Consider the following 18,166-nt stretch of genomic DNA (forward strand, 5'->3'; position numbering starts at 1 on the left):
ATTTTCTTTGATGGGTGCCATGTCCTAACCTGAGAGGGTGTTTCTAAAGGCCGGTTGTGGCTGCCATGCTCCGCCAGCACCTGCCCGCCGCTGCGGCCATCGCCTTCCTCACAGCATCCTCTGGGAGCCTCTGGAAGTCACTCAGGATCTGCACTGGTGGCACTGGCAGCGGTGTTTTGCTTCTCAGCTGTAGCTCGTGGGCACGCTTTCCCTCTCTAGGGTGGCAATTTAGTCTGGGGTGATCAGTGGCTTCACAGGAGTCGTTCCAACATCGCACTGGAGTGAGACAAGCGTCCGCCCTTCCTTTTGTTTCCCTCAACGTAACGACGAGCCAGGCTCAAGCGAGCCCCTGGCAAGGAAGCTACAGGCGAGTGAATGAACATTGGCCAGGAGAGGTTAAGTTAGACAGCGCCTACAACTCTGAATGCCTCGCTGTACGTTTTGGCACTATTTTCTTACATTCCAGTTTTCATCCTAGAGGTCTTCTCTCTGTGAAGGCTGTTGCATTTTGTGCATAAAGAAATGCCCTAGGCGGTCATGCACCTCTAGTTGCAGTCTCTTTTCAAAATCTCCAGGACCTTTCTTCCGAGAGCTGACTTCCACTGATGGACAAAACTTTTCATGTTGACGATGAGTCTGCCCGTTCGGACATCCTCATGACCTGCCACGAGGTACTCCAAGCCTGCAAACCAGCAAAGCGGTCAGGGACTGCACAGCACTATGCTTAAGAGGCCTGCTGCAAAGTCAGTCTGGACACCTAGTCCTGCCTAAAAAAGCACTTATACGAAGAAATATTTATACATATTGATTCCTTCATATATCTGTATATCTATACCTCTACCTATATCTATGGAAAAATGCCCCCTGTGAAGCACCTGTCAGGGAGATGCAGTATACAAACTTTGATTTTGTTAGTGTCTAAATGCAAGTGGAAGCTGAACTCTGGGGGCTGCACTACAAGTTTTTATACCTTGTTTGGGAACTGCCATTACCTTCATTTGGCAGCCACCTGCCTCACCCCTCCCTGAATACACCTGGGTCTGGAAATCGGTTGGTTCAGCACATTCCAGCAATGACAGCACAGGATGGCCCAGTGCTGGTGTCTTGCTCAAAATGTCCGGTGCCCGCTTGCAGGCAAAGGCACGCTGGACCCTGCCGAGAGGCAATGCTAGATTTGCCGGTGTGAGCACCCCAGATGAGCCTCAGGGGTGGCAGTCACACTGAAAAAAGCTACATTAACTTCTGCCTCAGCCAGATGTTTTAGAGACATGCCAGCAGCATCTGGCAAAGCCTTGCCCGGTGTCCAGAAGGTGCCAGAAAGGGATGAAGTGCAGCCCCATAGCACCCCACTGCAAGGCTCGTGCCAGGCACCCATGTCTGGCTTTCGGGGCTTGACTCAAAGAGCGCTTGGAGCTGGGCAATAACTGCTGAGCAGCAGGACGGGGCAAAGCCTCTGGCTTGAATTAGCTAAAGAAACACTGCCACAGATCCCAACAGCCTACAGGGGCCATGAACGTGCCATGAACTGGGACAACAAGGAGGATCATGTGGCAGGAGGAGCTCCCTGCCAGGGCCAGCGTCCCGCTGCAGCACACTTGGGGCACAGTAAGCACGAGACCCCTCCCTGTACCCCCTCATCCTTGCACAGGTCTGGGGAGCACCATGCGGCGGTACAAACTAGCCTGGGGGAGATGGGTGTCCCCCCAGTGCTCTCGGTCACCCCACTCCACCCTGGCCACAGCAGGGATTCTGCTCATGTTTTTTGGGGTTTTCATTTTGTAGTTCAGAATAAAGGGATAGTGTCCCCTAGTTAAAGGTCAAGCATGTTTTTCTTTAATTCAATACAAAATGTTATCTACTGCATCTGAGTTTTTGGGCACACACATCCTCTCTTCTGCTGAGTAAACACAGGATACGTGTATGGCAGTATCACCCTTCGCAAGACATTCATTTTGGCTACATCAAGCCTGCTGTTATAAACATCACAAACATCACCCTTCAAGGGCTCCTAAATCTACCTCCCTTGAGACAGAAATGTGGCATGCAGGCTCAGAGAGCAAGCAAATATTGCTGTGGTTACTGATTCAGTTGGGCTTTCTAGATTTTCAACCAGATATTATAGAAGTGTAAAAATAAAACGAATTGAACGACTGAGATGCCACAAGCCAGGACTTGAGGCTGTGAGTTTTGCCCTGTGCTGCTGGCAGGCAGCTCTCTGCTTGTTTGTGTCTGTGCTTGGCAGAGCCGAGGAGGGGAAGGGCTCCTGTTCCCTTGCAGACAGCTGAGACCTTTAAACCTTTCAGCTCCGTGTCCCCCCAGAAGTCCAACCTGCCTCTGTGGGTGCGTGCACAGGGGAAGGTATGCAAGGGTAGTGAATATCCTCTCGTAGGAACTTAAGCACATTTATCATCTGAAAACAGCCCATGGAGATTTGATAAATGCTTGGAGTTTCTATTATAGCTATATGTTAGGAAATTGCTTTATGTCAGCTTGGCTTTTTATCTGGCTGTTGTTGGTTTATTCATCTGGAGGTCATAAGTTCTTACTCTGAGAGAGGGTTAAATTTGCTAATGTAGCATTGCTGACCATCCGGAAATGAATGTGGTAGCTTAAGAAAATAATGAAATTAAAAAAAAAATATTTAGGATCCTTTTTTTCCACTTCGAAATGATTGAATCTTAAAGATACACTCAGTTGATGTTTTCAAGTTTCCTGTTAGGACCAAACTTCACAAATTCTTTCCAACATGAAAGCTGAGACTAATTTATATCCATGGGACTCCAGCAGCTGCATTTCAAGAAAACACCAAGCTTTTCACTGTAAATCAGGAAAGCTGGCAATGGGGTAACACCCAGTGTGTCAGACACTTGGATTGTCCCTAAAGACGCTTGTGCTTCCACCCTTCCGCTGATGTCTGAGCAATCTTCATTGATTCTGTGATTAATGTTGTCTTTTCCTCTGCTGGGGAAAATCAGTGAAGCTCCTCTGAAGTTAGCAGAGTCACAAAGCTGTGTGTCAGGTGCAGGGCTGCCCTGCACCATCGGTGTCCGACAGCTTCCACGGCATTCCTCCAGGTTTGTATTAAGGCTCTCTTGCTTGCACTTGCGTTGCATATGGAAAAATAAACCGCCTGTATCTACATAATTACAGATTTATGGTGTTTTACCAATATCCAAAGTCTTACTGTGCTTAAACAGCAAAGTCCTGCCTAACGCTGCTGATTCATCCGACCCTTGCACCTGACAAGACTTCCTGACTACAGCTGTGCTATCACGGCAGCTTGTCTTCAAAGCCAGTGACAGTCACTCCGGTGGAGATGAAAGAAGACTGCAAACACTTCATCAATGAATAACCTTTCTGTGTGATCCCACCTCGCAGACAGCCCTGTCCCCCCAAAGGAAGCTCCTAGTGCTGCACACGTAAGGGACGTCTCAGCACTGAAAGCTGACATTTCGATTGGTGATTTCCAAGTGATCTGTGCACCTTACAGAAAGAAATCCCTTTATCTGAATTAGTTGGTAACTGTTGGTTTATCCTGGAGTTGTAAAGAAAGGTGTGTTAGCTGGAGCTTAGTTTTGCTCTACTGAAGAGAGTCTGCATTTCCTTGGCTGTAGCGGAGACCACATGCGCTATTTAGCCACCACTGGCTATAGTCCATTTCAGTGAAAGAAGATGAGAAAAACTATGAAGCCAAAGCTGCTCTCCCACTGCATAAGAGAAGCTCTTCCAAATCTTGTAGCTGCAAATTAGTGTTACTTTCGAAGAGACATCTTCCCTTGAGTTTAGATTAAAAATTGAGTACAGTACCATGACTCAAATTAGATTTAAATGTGTCTTTATGGATTCAAATTAGCATTAGTTTTGAAAAGATATGTCATGTAATTGTGGTGTGATATGCACCTCCCTCCCTCCCTCTGGGAACAGACTGAGACTGGTAAAGCTGAAAGACTGCTATTACACTTCATAAAGAGAAATGTATCTTTGAAGGTCTATAGAATGAACCCAGTTTTTCTCTACAAAATTCAAATTTGATGGAGATTGCTGTTGGAATCCAAATAACGTAACAGCCAATAATTTAATCAACACTGGGCTCCAATCTCAGCTCATTGGCATAAGGGGACTGAGGGGTGGGAAAGAAATCTGTGTAAACGCAGTGGGGATGTACTGCTCGGGGATTCAAACCTACCGGGATTGAGGATGGGACAAGTGCAGCCTCTGTTAGTCCAGGATTCAGGGTAGAGTGTCCTCTTGCCCCGGAGGATCTTCAGCTTTGTAGATTTCAAGACTTTCTTGATCTTCACATTGACTTCTGCATGGGAGCCTTTGTCATGAGCTGACAAGATCTTTGTCTTGATCACTGGGGAGACACAAATTCAAACCCAGGAATATATAGATTACTCACAGTGCTCTCTGTTTTTTTGGTCTAATGCAGGTGTCTGGGTGAAGCAGTGAGGACAATTAGTTTGTTACAGTGGAGTTAGCCTGATGCTCCTTGCTGGGGAGCTGGGGTCAGCACAGCTGCTGGGGGCACATATGTCCCCATACCCATGGGCAGCAATGCTGCTGGTTGGTTTGGCCATGGCCCCTGGACCTGCCACGTAGGCAGCAGGAGAGGTCCAAGGACCTGATTTTCAAAACTTGTGAGGGCCCTATTTTCTCCTGGGGCTCAGTAAAGATTTTGGCTTCCTTAGCACTTTTGGAAATCAGGTGGAAAGACTTGCTTTTAGGGATGGACCTGGAGGCTTTGCTGGCTTTGGTCTGGGCAGGCCAGGCAGCAAGCAAGGGCGTGAAGGGCTGCCCCCATCCCACCCTGGTGAGCATTCCTGCTGCCGGTCCTCCCGCTTTGCAGAACTGCCAAATCTAAATGCAGTGATGTAGATTGAGACGTTGGTGGGGACTGAGGAAAACTGCAGAGTATTTTGAGCTCACAGATACCCACAGGGACAACCCTGCCACCTGGTATCCCACCTGCTGAGCCCCTGTGCAGTGGAGGCTCACATCCCACATGTGAGCCTCCTCCCGACTGCGCTGATGCCTACACTGATAGGTATCGCTGTACGGTGGTGCTTTATTTAGCTCTGCATGTTAGGAAGCTCGGTGAAACCTCTCCTCCAACAGCTTCCTGAAGCTCATGATGAGCCCCATAATTCATAGGATCTTAGAATCATAGAATAGTTTGGGTTGGAAGGGACCTTTAAAGGTCATCTAGTCCGTTGGATGTCCCCCTGCAACGAGCAGACACATCTTCAACTAGATCAGGTTGCTCAGAGCCCCGTCCAACCTCACCTTGAATGTTTGCAGGGATGGGGCATCTACCACCTCTCTGGGCAACCTGGGCCAGTGTTTCACAATCCTCATTGGGAAAAACTTCTTCCTTATATCTAGCTTTAATCTACCCTCTTTTAATTTAAAACAATTACCCCTTGTCTTATCGCAATAGGCCCTGCTAAAAAGTCTGTCACCATCTTTCTTAAGCCCCCTTTAAGTACTGGGAGGCTGCAATAAGGTCTCCTCGGAGCCTTCTCTTCTCCAGGCTGAACAACCCCAACTCTCTCAGCCTGTCTTCATAGGAGAGGTGTTCCATCCCTCCGATCATTTTTGTGGCCCTCCTCTGGACCCTCTCCAACAGGTCCATGTCTTTCCTGTGCTGAGGGCTCCAGAGGTGGACACAGGACTCCAGGTGGGGTCTCACCAGAGTGGAGTAGAGGGGCAGAATCACCTCCTTTGACCTGCTGGCCACACTGCTTTGGATGCAGCCCAGGACATGGTTGGCCTTCTGGGCTGCGAGTGCACATTGCTGGCTCATGTCCAGCTTTTCATCCACAAACTCATCTGTCTCTCCAGTTTAGCTGACACCTTTGCATGTTGAGTGATGAAAGGGGGGGAAGCCTGAGTGCACTTCAGATAAAATTTATGAACTTGGGGTTTTTGTGACTTTTTTTTTTTTTAGTTTCTTATCTTTTTCAAGATTAGACACAGTCACTATCACAGCCAGGGAGCAAAGCAAAGCAGAATCAGATTTTTTCCTAATACCACTAAGCCAGGGCTGTATTTCAACAGCTGGCGGCCTCTTGAACTTCCCTTTGCGGGTTGCTCCGCAGGCTGCAGAGGTAGGCGTTATCTCTCAGTGCATTTTCAACTTCAGTGCGAGACGAAACAGGTGCAAGAGACCCCTGGAAGACTGTGAAGGAAGGGAGTGCTACACAGAGCATTCCTTGCTCTGCTGTGGCATGAAGGAGGCGGTTCACTGGCACACGCCGGAGAGGTCTTGGGAAACAAAGTGCCTCCTCTCACTCATTTAAATCCAGTAGACACATAGACAATATACATCACCTCATTGCAACAGCTGAGCTTTGCTGACCGGGGGAAGCTCCCAGTGGCTGCTAGAGCAGTTTTCTCCATGTAGTGTCCTGTGTGGTGATCACTGTCCCTCTTTACATTCAGTGTAATTCAGATTTAGTGATTTCTAGACCATGCTCAGGGCACCTGGCCTACAGACAGAGTTTCAGTGACCTGTTTTTGGTTACAGTGCTTCACAGTCTTTCTTGGACCTGGACAACCTCTCAGGAACAATTCCAGCTCTTGTCCTCCCATGATTTTGGCACAAGGGTATTTTGGTAGCAAGCGAGGTGGGTGACAGAGTAAGGTGCTTCAACCCACCTTGACTTGGCACCGTGATATATATTTGGAAAGATCAAAGATCTGCCCTTAGACTAATTAGTCCACGGGTTTGCTGGGATGGAGTGGTGCACACAGCAGCTCCTCTCATGCTCTACACACTTGCACCGCCTCGCAGCACCTCCCTTTATGCCTCCACCACCTCACCCACAACTCACCATAGGTGTACTTCATCCCGCAGAAGACCTTGGGATTCCCTAAAACTTGCTCTTTACATTCGCATTTACCTGGGGAAGGAGAAGGAAGCAGATGGCTGTGAATTGTACTTAAAGGACTCTTCACAGGCAGAGCCTGAGACCTGCCAGAGCTTTTCCTGTGATCCACAAGACCCGTGCAAAAAAACCCTATTTTCAGATCCAAGCTGAATATACAATCTTAATCCAAGGGCAATTATTTCTTGTTTATTATTTGAAGAGAAGGGAAACAAGGGCCTTATTATTTTGCCTTGGGATGCAAGTAACACGCATGTCTCTCTCCATGGTATTTTCCGCACCATAATGTACCAGACAAAATTTTAAAAGGAAATGTTGCAGAGGTTAAGGCAGATTAATGACTTCCGTGATCTTAGAACAAAGAATAACATGATATACTTATTTACGTTTAAAATGAAGTTGCCCAGACGAATGATGGAGCTTTCCCCTCAATTAACCCAATTATTGTATCTTTGAGATTTTATCATGCTGCTTGCAGAAAACACAGGAAATTACGCTTGCCTGCTTGCATGCAGCCACTGCAAGGGAGGACAGCTCGACGCTGCGCCGCGGGGCCAGCGTGCCTCGCAGCAACCACACGCAGCACCCAGCTCCTCCAGACTGGGGGGCAATAACTTCCCCAGCTGAAGGCGCAGTTGAAATACGAGGCGATCTCTGATTGCATTGTAAGCTGCAATTGATGCCAAAATTGTTGTGGGAATTGGGGACATAAATTCTGAGTTAGGAATTTCCTAATTCCCTGCCAGCGAAGTGGCAAACTCCAGCCTCTAAATAACGTTGCTGGTTTGTCCAACACGTAGTAGTACTAGTGAATACAAAGACACGTCTAAAACATGATGGCCAAGTAAAACATGAGCATATTCAGCCTTGAAATTCAGAGCTGGGACTGCAAATTGAGGCAGGTAACTCTTGCCTTGCCAACAGCTAAACTCTGGGTGCCGGCTTTCAGCGTGGAGCGTCTGCCTACAGAGTTTACACATCGATAGGACAAGCCACAAGGCTCCTCCAGCTCCTGGAGGGGAAGGAGGTGGTTGCACAGGACATTAATGGAGGAATGTCCATCCCTCCCTGCAACTGCCAGGGCACTAATTACAAGCCAGTGCAGAAGACCGTATCTGCACTGGCTGCTGGCGGGAAGGATGGGGCAGGGAAACACGCGCGAAGCCGCCATCCTACCGGAGTGCCGGAGTGCCGAGAAGCCCTGCTCGTCCTCCCAGCCCCAGGTGGGCTCACTGTCATTGAGGACTGCCTGGAAAGGAGGTGCTTCGTGGTGCCAGGTCACGTCCGAGCTGTTAGGGGGAAAGGGAGATGGTCAGCCTTCCTCATGGAGCCAGCGGAAAGCAGGGCTAACGCCAACCCAACCTCCAGGCACAACTTGACTGCACGTCTTGGTGATGTTAAACGCAAAGGGGCAGTTTTGGAAAGTGAAAAGGTTGAGTGTTGTCAGAGTGGGCCATGAATCCATTTTTGGGTTTAAAATGTGTAATAGGGATTTATAAATACCCATAGCATGGTAAAAAAAAGCAACATATAATTCCAGAGAGTGGGGTATTATTAAAATACGCTGTCTTCTAAAAGTCAGAGCCTGACTCTAAGTCCAGCGCAGTCAATACAAGCTGAGTTGCAACGGCAACAATATTAACCTTTTGGTCTACTCTCACTCAGATCTCCCCAAGGCTCACATTTTGCTCATGGAGAGGAAGCAACGGTTGAAGGTTATGGAAAACACCCGCCCCGAGATCTAATAATCCAACCTTGCCGGTGCCCTGCCACGGTGCGCCAGGCACCCAGGTGAACTGTAGCTGCAGCTCCCGCTCCATCCCCAGTCCCTGACCATACCAAACCCCAAATATTTTATATAATGGATATTTTTCAGACCTGCGTGCCATGCGTAAATCAGGTCGGAGCAGTGCCTTCCCTGGGATGGAGATCACGGGGGTATTGCTGAGGCCGGGGGGCGGCCGGGACCCCTCAACTCACCTGCTGCTGCGACAGTCGCCGGTGCGGGGGTCGCAGCTGCGGGCACAGTCGCAGGGGCGGCAGCCGTAGGCACCGAAGCCCCAGTAGCCGGGGAGGCAGCGGTCGCAGCGGGGCCCCGCCACGCCGGGCTTGCAGGGGCAGTCACCGGTGCTGGGGTCGCAGAAGGTGCGGGGACCGAGGGGGAGCGCGGCCGATCCCAGGGGGTGGCAGGAGCAGGCTGCGGGGAACACCGTGGGGGAAGAGAGAGCATCTGTGAGTGCCAAAGCTCTGCGGGATGAAGGCACAGGAGATGCCTGCAAAACCGCCGCTCTGCCTAGGGAGAATGATGTTTCTGGGCTTTTTTTTCCTCTCGCCTGTATAAATCTGACCAGAGTCTCCCTTTAGAAATGGTACGATTTTAACTTTTCTGAGCTATCTTAATTTGTCAACCTACCCCGTTTTGCCAAACAGACCTTTATTACTTTCCTTATAGTACCTGGACTCCAATCCAGCCAAGTACCCAGGGACGTGCCTGGTTCACAGTGATGTTTAAGCAGCTGTGGGTGCTGCACTGCAAAAATGAATCAGACCATAATTGCTTTCTAAAGTAATAAAAACTGTCTTGCATCCAGGAGGTTGAAAAAACCCCTTCAGAATGGTGATTTTAATTAAAGTGGAGGCTGAGCAAAAAGCACCCTTCTGCCTCTGTCTGATTTAAAGCCATCATTTCAAAACATTAAAAAAAAAAGAATGAGGACACTGATGGCTTTTGCATATACTCCAGGACACGGATTTGCAGAGTGCATGTCAGAAATACCATCTGCTCTTTTTCCCTCCCCCACAGTCCTTTGCAGCAGAACGATGCACTGGAAGCATACTGGGACACACTGGGAGAAATGGCCACTCTCACATCTCAGAAAGGATGCCCTAAAATAGGTGGTGTGAAGTTTTCCTTGCCTACTTCTCAGGATTGTTCTTTTGCATAAATGTAATTTGTGTCTGTTGCAAGACCACAATCTTTTTTCCCCCAAAGTTGTTAATCTTTTCAAAGATCAGAAATACAGTTATCAAAAGCGTGAGCCAAACCTCTGACCATTTGGCCTAGCTGGCAGGCAACGCGATGTCCCACAGGACCAGTAGCTGCGTCGTTCGTGCTTTCGTTCCTCAGGGTTTGGTTCTCTGTCCAGGCCATGTTACAGTCAACCTTGTGCATTATAGCAAAAACTTCCCTGATGAAAGACTTTTGTCTAAAACTCAATTTTGCATAAAAACTGGATTTCCTGAGAAAATTCAATTTGGAGGGAAAATTTTCACCAAATTCTAATACGAATATTTTTATTTTGCAACTGTGAAGGCAATAAAGCAGAAAAGCCACTGCATGCAACACAATCTTTCTTTCTCTTAAAATACTTATTGCTGCACACATATATTTAATTTTGCTCTCACAACATTTTTGTGGTTTCAGGGGTTTGACATACCTGGAGTGTTGTTTCAAAATATTAAAGGATAGATTAATATTGGCAGTTAACTTAGAGGCGACTATGATTCCGAAATCTTTGCCAAAGTAATCCCCAAATTTACCCCACCCTTTCCATTCCCAAACAAATATAATTATGTAAAATTAAAAGATTAGAAAGCCTCTCCACAAACTGCATAACTAGCTGCAGGCAGTGAACTCTGGTACCTTTAATAGCATAGTTTTCAACAGTGCTCACCGGGACTCGCATACCTTTCTCCTGAAGTCTGTGAAGTGTTTTACACCTGACACATGTAGCCAAATGCTCTTTTCCTACTAGATGTGGTGGGTATTTCTGGCATTTCTCAGCCCCTTCAGGGGAAATATCAAACACTTAAAGCTCTTCTATTCTCCTGCAGTCAGTGAGCTAAACCCACTGCTCGGAGAGAGATTTGGTCCTGTTTCTGTTTGGTTTCAGGTGAGTTTTACACCCAACCCTACCAGGGTTGGAGCTTTTTTGTTTTAGACAATGCTTTCGCACAATTTTTTCGCTAATGGAAAATTTAATGGCAGTGGCCACACCATGGTTTATTTTAAAAATTTACAAAGGCTATTATGAAAAATACAGCAGAAAGCTCAAAGGCAATTAAAATGGCAATTAAAAATGAGAATATAGTTGGCTCTACTTTTTCATAAAAGCTGCAAAGAGCTGTGTTGTAAAGGTTGGTAATTTCTACAAGGGCTGCGCACCGACCTGCATGGACCCCATCCTTCCTGGCTGCTTCCCTATGAGCTACCAAGGCGCCAACCTGCTTTCCATGGGCAGATGGAAAACTGGAGCTTTTTGGTCTTGCATCTTGGATGGAGGCCCAAGATGACACTAAGCGGCGTTAATCTGGGTGCTTCGGGTGGCAAATTTACAACATGGTAAATGTGACGTGCCGCAGTGGGACTGTGCTGAGCAATGCAGAGACGTGAAGCGCAGCCTGTTGCTACACACCGGGCACAGAAATGAGACTCTAGAGCTCAAATGTGGGTGCATTGTACCAACTTTGAAAGAACTGCATGCAAACAGGACCGAGTGCTTCCATACTATGGCAACAGGAGGAAGAAAAGGACTGCAGGACTGAAGGTACGACATTTGGCAGCTGCAGCTACAACTCCCTCATGGGCTGCTGCACTGAGAGTCCGCTTTGGACCCCATTTTCCTCCTTCAACCCCGTCTGCCTCACTGTAGCAGGGGTAGTAGGAGATCCACCTCCAGCAAGGTGAGAGGAGCAGCCAAGCAGCAGACAATGCAGCTACAGAGAGTGTTGGAGGGCACTCCGTGGTGGATACACGGGCGCAGGGTGCACATCTCTCAGTGCGAGGCTTCATGACAGTGCCTGTCTCCTGTGCCATGGCCACCCCACTGGGGAGGCTTCCATGGCCAAGGGAGCTCCACCATGAGAAGGGCTGGCTGGGCACCACTAGCCTGGTACCAAGAGAAACTTTCCTCAATCTTGATCTTTTCTCTTTTCTTTCGATTCATAAGCAGCATTGTTAAAATGCCAATTAACCCCCCGGACTACGTAGTAATATTTTGCATGAGACTTCCATGCACATATGAATTAACAGCCGCCTGTGCCGGCATCACATGTCCTGATTGGGATCGAAACCCAGAGAATGGGACTCCAGCAGGGCTGGATTTCCCCACCCCGGATCAATGATACTATTGTGGTTTCTTCAGCTGCCAGCTAACCTTTGGAAATGACAAATATTTACCCTCAAAAACCTACAGTTGAAAAGCAAAAATAACCTCGGCAATTATAAAGCTCAATTTATTGTCTGCAATTATACTGTAGCTGAGGCTTAAAAATTCATAAGGGATGTAAAGAAAAGGACTGATAGGTATGGCGGGGGGAAAGAGTCATCAGATTGCTGTTTTAAACAGCAGAATGTCTCGTTTTATCGGGTACACACCTACTCCTGAGCAAATATTATATATAACACTCTTCGCCTACAAGAATCTTTAAAGTATCCTTAAAGATTACAGCTTAACAACTCCTTTATTTACTTCGACCATGGTATTTTTAAATTTTCACTGCTACCCTGCGGTTGAGCAATAACTGCCTCGAGCCAGAAGCAAGCAGGCAATGCCGTAGCCTTTCCGGAAAGAATAACAGGGCACCACGCACGTCCCTTGTTATTGCAGACCATGGCATGGTCCTTGGAAATGTTCCAGGCATAGGCTGTAATCGGTCTTATATAATTTAATTTAACAGTCATTAGTCATTTGCTACGGCCCTGCGAGCTGCTGGGCTCCCCCAGGAGGTGCTGGGTCCCCGGGTGCAGGGGGCAGCCCCGGCAGCGGGAAACCAGAAGGGGAACAGTGAAGGGGTCTTAGGGAGGAGAGCAGTTGTGAGGGTTTGAAAAGCTCAGAGAGAAATAATCTCTGTGTTTGTGTCAACAGGGCCTCTGAAAAGAAAGCATTCAGATAATCCCTACATTTTTGTGGAACCCAGTTTATGCCGGGGAAAGTTGTCTCCCTGAGATACTCGAGTACTTTGTGCTCTGTAATTCATAAATACTGAAAAAAAAAAAGAGCAACAGAGTAGATGTTCTTAATGCAGAAGGTAAATAAATGTAGACTTTTTCTCACTGTACGCAAGGCTATCCTACAGTTCTTGTCAAATATATGTTACCTTTCGCCTTTAAATACCAGGGTTCATGAATACATAGTGGTCCATAAAGAGGCTGGATTGTTGCATTAAAAAGTAACGGAAACAAATTATAGTCATTATGTCAGACACGCTTTGTTTGGGGGGGCAAAGTAGAAAGTGGAATGCCATGGGCTAGTGATTTAGAGATGAATGCCAGAAGCTGAGAGGACCGAGCACCGGCATTTGTGTCCACCATTATGTCAGTAAAAATACCCATTAATTATCTCATCTCCACAGCTTCCTCCCACCCAGAAGGGCTGGGAGAAACTTTTTAATCAAGTCTCCTGGGATTTGGCTAACATATAGCTAATGATGTGATGTAATGCCTGATTTCATCAGTGCTGCTCTAACTTGCGCACAGGCACATGCACACTGTTGGCAGCCTTTCCTTCGAGTCATGGCTGTTTTGCAGCCATACGTCCGGAGACCTCTGTTTCCACCTGGTTTTACAAGGAAAGAGTTTCCACACTGGCCAGCCCAGGAGGTGCCATTTCACTTCCTCTAGGACCCTCCAAGCAGCCACAGGATTTGGACTGGGCATTTTGGCACCAGGAAAACCCCACGATGGGTCCCTTGTGAAACTCCATCTCCTTGATGGGCTGCATGAGACGTCACAAGAGATGGCAGCCACTCCTACCACCTCCGAGGTGAAGGGCATTATTTTTAGGTGTCCAGAAGATTGTACTCAAATCAGTGCCAAAGCTTGACTTGGCTTCCATGGCCTTGGAAAAGTGCGTGCTCTTCCCTGATGGGAGTTGGCATGTAAAGAGCATCAGGAATTACAATCCTATGAAGGTAGCACAACCTCAGTAAGAGCGCATTTCAGAGCTTGAGGGTCCTGTACAGACTTAATTTCAGTCTTTTGTCCTGCATTATCTACCAGGAGTCAATTAATCCAGTTTTTTTTTTTTTTAATCAGCAAGGCTGAATCCATGAGTTAGAAAAAAACCCTCAAGCCCATGCTTTGGGTCTAAGTGCAAGATTTAAACCTGTTTTTTTACTAATGAGACTCCAAAACAAAAGTTTGTTGCCTAAGTTCTAAAAAGAATTATGGAGGGAAAGTATCTGATGTTTCAGAGGGGGACACTTGGAACTTTGATGTACACAAGTAGGTAATGGAACTTTAAAAAGTCATTAAATTCATTGTTTGAAAAAACAAATTTGTGTACATACTACAGCAGTGAAATAATTATTTACACAAGTAATGGAGAACTGTGGTCAATTCTGTTTTCATAAAGAGAATTAGGGTTGTAAAACAGGCAGTTCATCTGTTGCTGCTCTTCCTTGCAACATGTGAAAGGTGGAGAGGAGGAGGACTTCTGCAACAAGCTGGCAGGGACGCCGGAAGTCCCACAAGGATGATGTGCAGTGAGGGAGTGGGACGAAAGCGGTGGTTCCCTACCTGACCCTGCAGACAAAAGTGAAACCACACACACCCTCCCAGCCTGGGATGCAGCTCCCCACCCCAGAAGGGCTTCTCTTCCTTTAAACACAGGTACTTCTCCTTTGGAGGAGAGAGATGTGCTCAGTGTCCCCTCAAATGACACAAGCAGGGTGTCAATCGGATCTTTTTCTGCCACCCATGAAGGTGCTCCTCCAGATTTGGGTCAATGAGGAAAAATCTGGTGAAGCCAGTGGGTGGCTGTAGGTGCAGAGCAGTGAGCATGCCTGCACCCTATATTTAGCTGACCAGTGTAATGTGCTCAGCGTGGTTTGGGGATCCGGAGTCCCCCACGGTGAGTCACCATCCTCACAGTGGTCCCTGAGGAGTGTGGCTTTTGGATCGCTGCATTTGCTTGGGAAATATTTGATTTCACATGTGGCCAAGTCATTGCCTTTGGCCTGGCCTCCTCAGTGTCACGCCTTCTGAAATATCACTTAACTCGTGTTCCGCTCTCTCCCTCCATACCCACCTGCTGCTGCTGGGAACATGCACTGGTGGGCGATGCTATTTACCAGCTGCACCCCTGTCGGCTGAGGCACCCCCCTTCTGAGGTTGTGGCAATCACCAAACAAGGAGAACATGCAAACATGATGCAGCTTTTGCTCTCCAAAAATAGCAGGAGCAAGTCAATGAATCATCTCTCTTCCCTTGCCCCCAGGCTACAGGGATCCTTGGGATAGATTTGTCAACAGCACCTGCAGGCTTTCGCCCTGCAAAATGCACGACTGTTTTTTGCAAACAGCATCAAAAAGGGAATTCAAAGAGGTCCCTGTCCTTCACTGAAGCAAGATTGCTCCAAAGAGGGCCGGAAGATCTCACCTTTCCTTTGTCACTCTCCCACTTGAGAAGCATTTTACCAGTAAAAGTTCTTTGACTTACGTTTGCAGGCGTCCGGGGCAGAGAAGGGCTTCCTGAGGTCCCGGTAGAAGCCCGGCTTGCAGCGCTGGCAGTGCTGCCCTTCCGTGTTGTGCTGACAGTTGTCGCAGACGCCGCCGCTGCGATTGCCTGATGCCAGCCACGCATCCATGTCAAAATGACAAGTGTCGGCATGCCCATTGCACTTGCACGCTGAGATGAAGCCAAAGGGAACAGAAAGACTCATTAAGAGAATGAAAGATGTTGATTTATAGAAAAGAGACACAAAAACCCAAACTGTGTTTTGGAATGGGAGACCTGACCTATGAACCTGTTATTTATTCAAATGCATGAAGTATCATCACATTTTCATCCACATTTCCCAACCTCTAGAGGTGACATTTAAGAAAAAATAATTTCTTTAACTCTTTTATTTCCAGTTTGTGTTTCCCAGTACAAGGACAGCAATGTGGTAAGGCCGGCACAGGGAGACCTCCCATATTCACTGGTCCTGCTGGGGCAAGATCCTTCCCTCCCTGCTTTAGAAATCAGGAGTGCCCCGTACAGCATCTGCCATGTGGATGCTGCCAAGACTCTCCTTGTGTCTGACGGAGGGGAAAAGCAGGTGGAGGGGAGGTGTATGAGAGGGTGAGCATCCCCCTTTCCCTGCGCTGGCAGTCAAGGAAGACTGGATACCCACACGCCTGAAGCCAGGGGCCAAGTGACATCTATTCCAACCCCTCCTCATCAGATGCTGCTGGTGGAAACGGGGATTCGCTGTCATTCCCCTGGGGAACACCCACACTGCAGTGAGTGCAACTCACACAGGCAGGCTGGTGCTAGCTTCAGTGTTGATAGCATCGTAGCCTCGGCAGGACGGCACCCAGCATGCCTGTAAACCTTGCTGGGGTGGTGCGGTTCATCCCCAGCACCCTTCTGGCTAGACTGCTGCTGTTACTGAAGTGGATTGCACCGTGACCTCTGCGGTCCCCTGCAGCCTGCACTCACCCCAGGCATCCCTTCCCATCACCACAGAAGTAATTCTCAAACCTCCCCAGGGCCCGCGGCTCCTCCTGCCCCAGCACCCGAGGCGTGAGCAGAGCCTATGTCCAGCAGCAGAAGGCCATACTCGCTGCTGATACGTTTGCCAGTGGTGCCCACGGAGGGGACAATGCTGGCCCCCCATCATCTCCAAGGCACGCTGGCAGGCTGCAGTCTGCCCGCAGCGGAAGACCATAACTCAAGGAGATGTGCTCGGGTCCCACAGAAAGGCCAAACCAATAGACAACATGGTCTCATGAGGACTTCCAAGCGAGGGGCTGTGCAAAGAGGGCCACCCCCGCCATACAACCATGCGGCAGGCACTGGGCAGGAGCGTGGCATGGCTCTCCACTCACTCAGGGGCTTTGCGAGCACCTGCCCACCACCCCAGTGCCTGCTGGAAACACGGGAGAAAAGCACACAAGGAGGAAGCGTTTTGCTCCGGCAGAGGTTCTGGAGACACTGTTCCCAGCTGGCTACTTACACCGACACTCTTTGGGGGCTCCAGTTTTGCCGTCGGCAGCCTGCCAAGGCTGGTCGTTGTAGAGTGGGGCGCAGTGCTGGCAGTGGGAGCCCGCTGTGTTGTGCTTGCACATGCATTTCCCGTGGACCTAGCAGGGGAAAGAGAGCAAGGGTCACTCACAGCAAAGCCCAAAATGTCTCTGGGGCATAAGCAATGCCCATGTACTGGAGATACCGCGCCAGCTAGATGCTATTACGTAGACTAGAAAGAGGGCTAGCGTGATGTCTGCCTTGAAGTCCATCTCAGTCAAAGGCAAATATTCTACAGTTAGTCTTTCAATTAGATTAGTATTTGCGCATCTGCATGTCATGGTATTGCATAACCATACCTTTTTTTTTTTTTTGAGATCTAAAAGGATCTTTAGCAGAGAGTTTCCAGCTGCAGCATGGATTTCCAGGAGAGATTAAAAAAAAAGCAAGATCCAAAGCATCCTTGGGAAACACTGTAAAGCCTTTCTCCTTTTCTCCCTCCCAAACATGAGTACACCTTTGCAGTACTGCAGGAATAGCACCCACAATCTCAGAACCCACAACCTCAGCACCCAGCTCTGTGTGCCCAGCCATGACCAAAATAAATAAATACAAGAAAAAAGAAATTCAGCCCCCTGAAACATCGATATCTATTCACCCTAGGCAGAATTTTTGCCCCACAAAGGAAGAACCAAGGACAGCACAAGGACCATGAGTGACTGTACTCGGATATGTTCGTGACAGACAGATAATTTAACAGCTAGACAGCTTAGTGGAAGGGGGTAATTAGAGATGAAAAGCCAGCGTAGCACACTTGGTGCCAGCTGCCCTGTCAGCCGCTGGCATTACTCACACTGCTGGCAAATGCAAAGAAAACGGGACGTAGCCAGAGGGCAAGGGCAGCCCCGCAGCCCCTAGATGCAATGAAATCAAGCTCTGAAGCAGCATGGCTCTGCCGACAAGGCCCTGCCTTTTCCTGTGGGGCGTGCCGGTCAGCTACCTACCATAGCTATTTTGCTGTCTGCCTGTGCTTGCAGCTGTACTCTGCTGAATGTTTTGCTTTTAAATACAGTTTTACTAAGAGCATTTCAGCTGCAAGTCCCTCCAGGTGTCTGATGCATGGCCAGGCTCGAGGCACGACTGGCATCCTGCGTTTGCTGAAACATGGGCTGAGCAGTGCCTCATCACCCTGGTGCTCCTTCCCTCACCAGTCGTGAGGAGAGTGATGGAGAAAGGAAAGCAATAAACTGAGCATGGTTCGGCTTCTCCTGCTGCCCAGTAACGAGCCGGAGACCTCAGTCTACCCTGCCAGGGTGGCCTGTGCTCA

General features: G+C 48.4%; 1 protein-coding gene across 1 annotated transcript in view; it reads right to left on the minus strand.

The window, feature by feature from the left end:
* Positions 1-545: 545 nt before the first annotated feature.
* Positions 546-18,166, minus strand: part of NTN4 (netrin 4) — a gene marked incomplete at both ends in the record, with an annotated part of 44,827 nt that continues 27,206 nt past the window's right edge. The window contains 7 exons of the mRNA XM_082009851.1: positions 546-682; positions 4,187-4,357; positions 6,837-6,905; positions 8,067-8,179; positions 8,871-9,087; positions 15,331-15,519; positions 16,832-16,958. Coding sequence (XP_081865977.1) covers positions 546-682; positions 4,187-4,357; positions 6,837-6,905; positions 8,067-8,179; positions 8,871-9,087; positions 15,331-15,519; positions 16,832-16,958 — 1,023 coding nt within the window. The remainder of the gene's footprint in view (positions 683-4,186; positions 4,358-6,836; positions 6,906-8,066; positions 8,180-8,870; positions 9,088-15,330; positions 15,520-16,831; positions 16,959-18,166) is intronic.

Source organism: Phaethon aethereus (genome assembly GCF_964289735.1).
Source record: "Phaethon aethereus genome assembly, chromosome: 1".
In the NCBI taxonomy this organism is placed as follows: Eukaryota; Metazoa; Chordata; class Aves; order Phaethontiformes; family Phaethontidae; genus Phaethon; species Phaethon aethereus.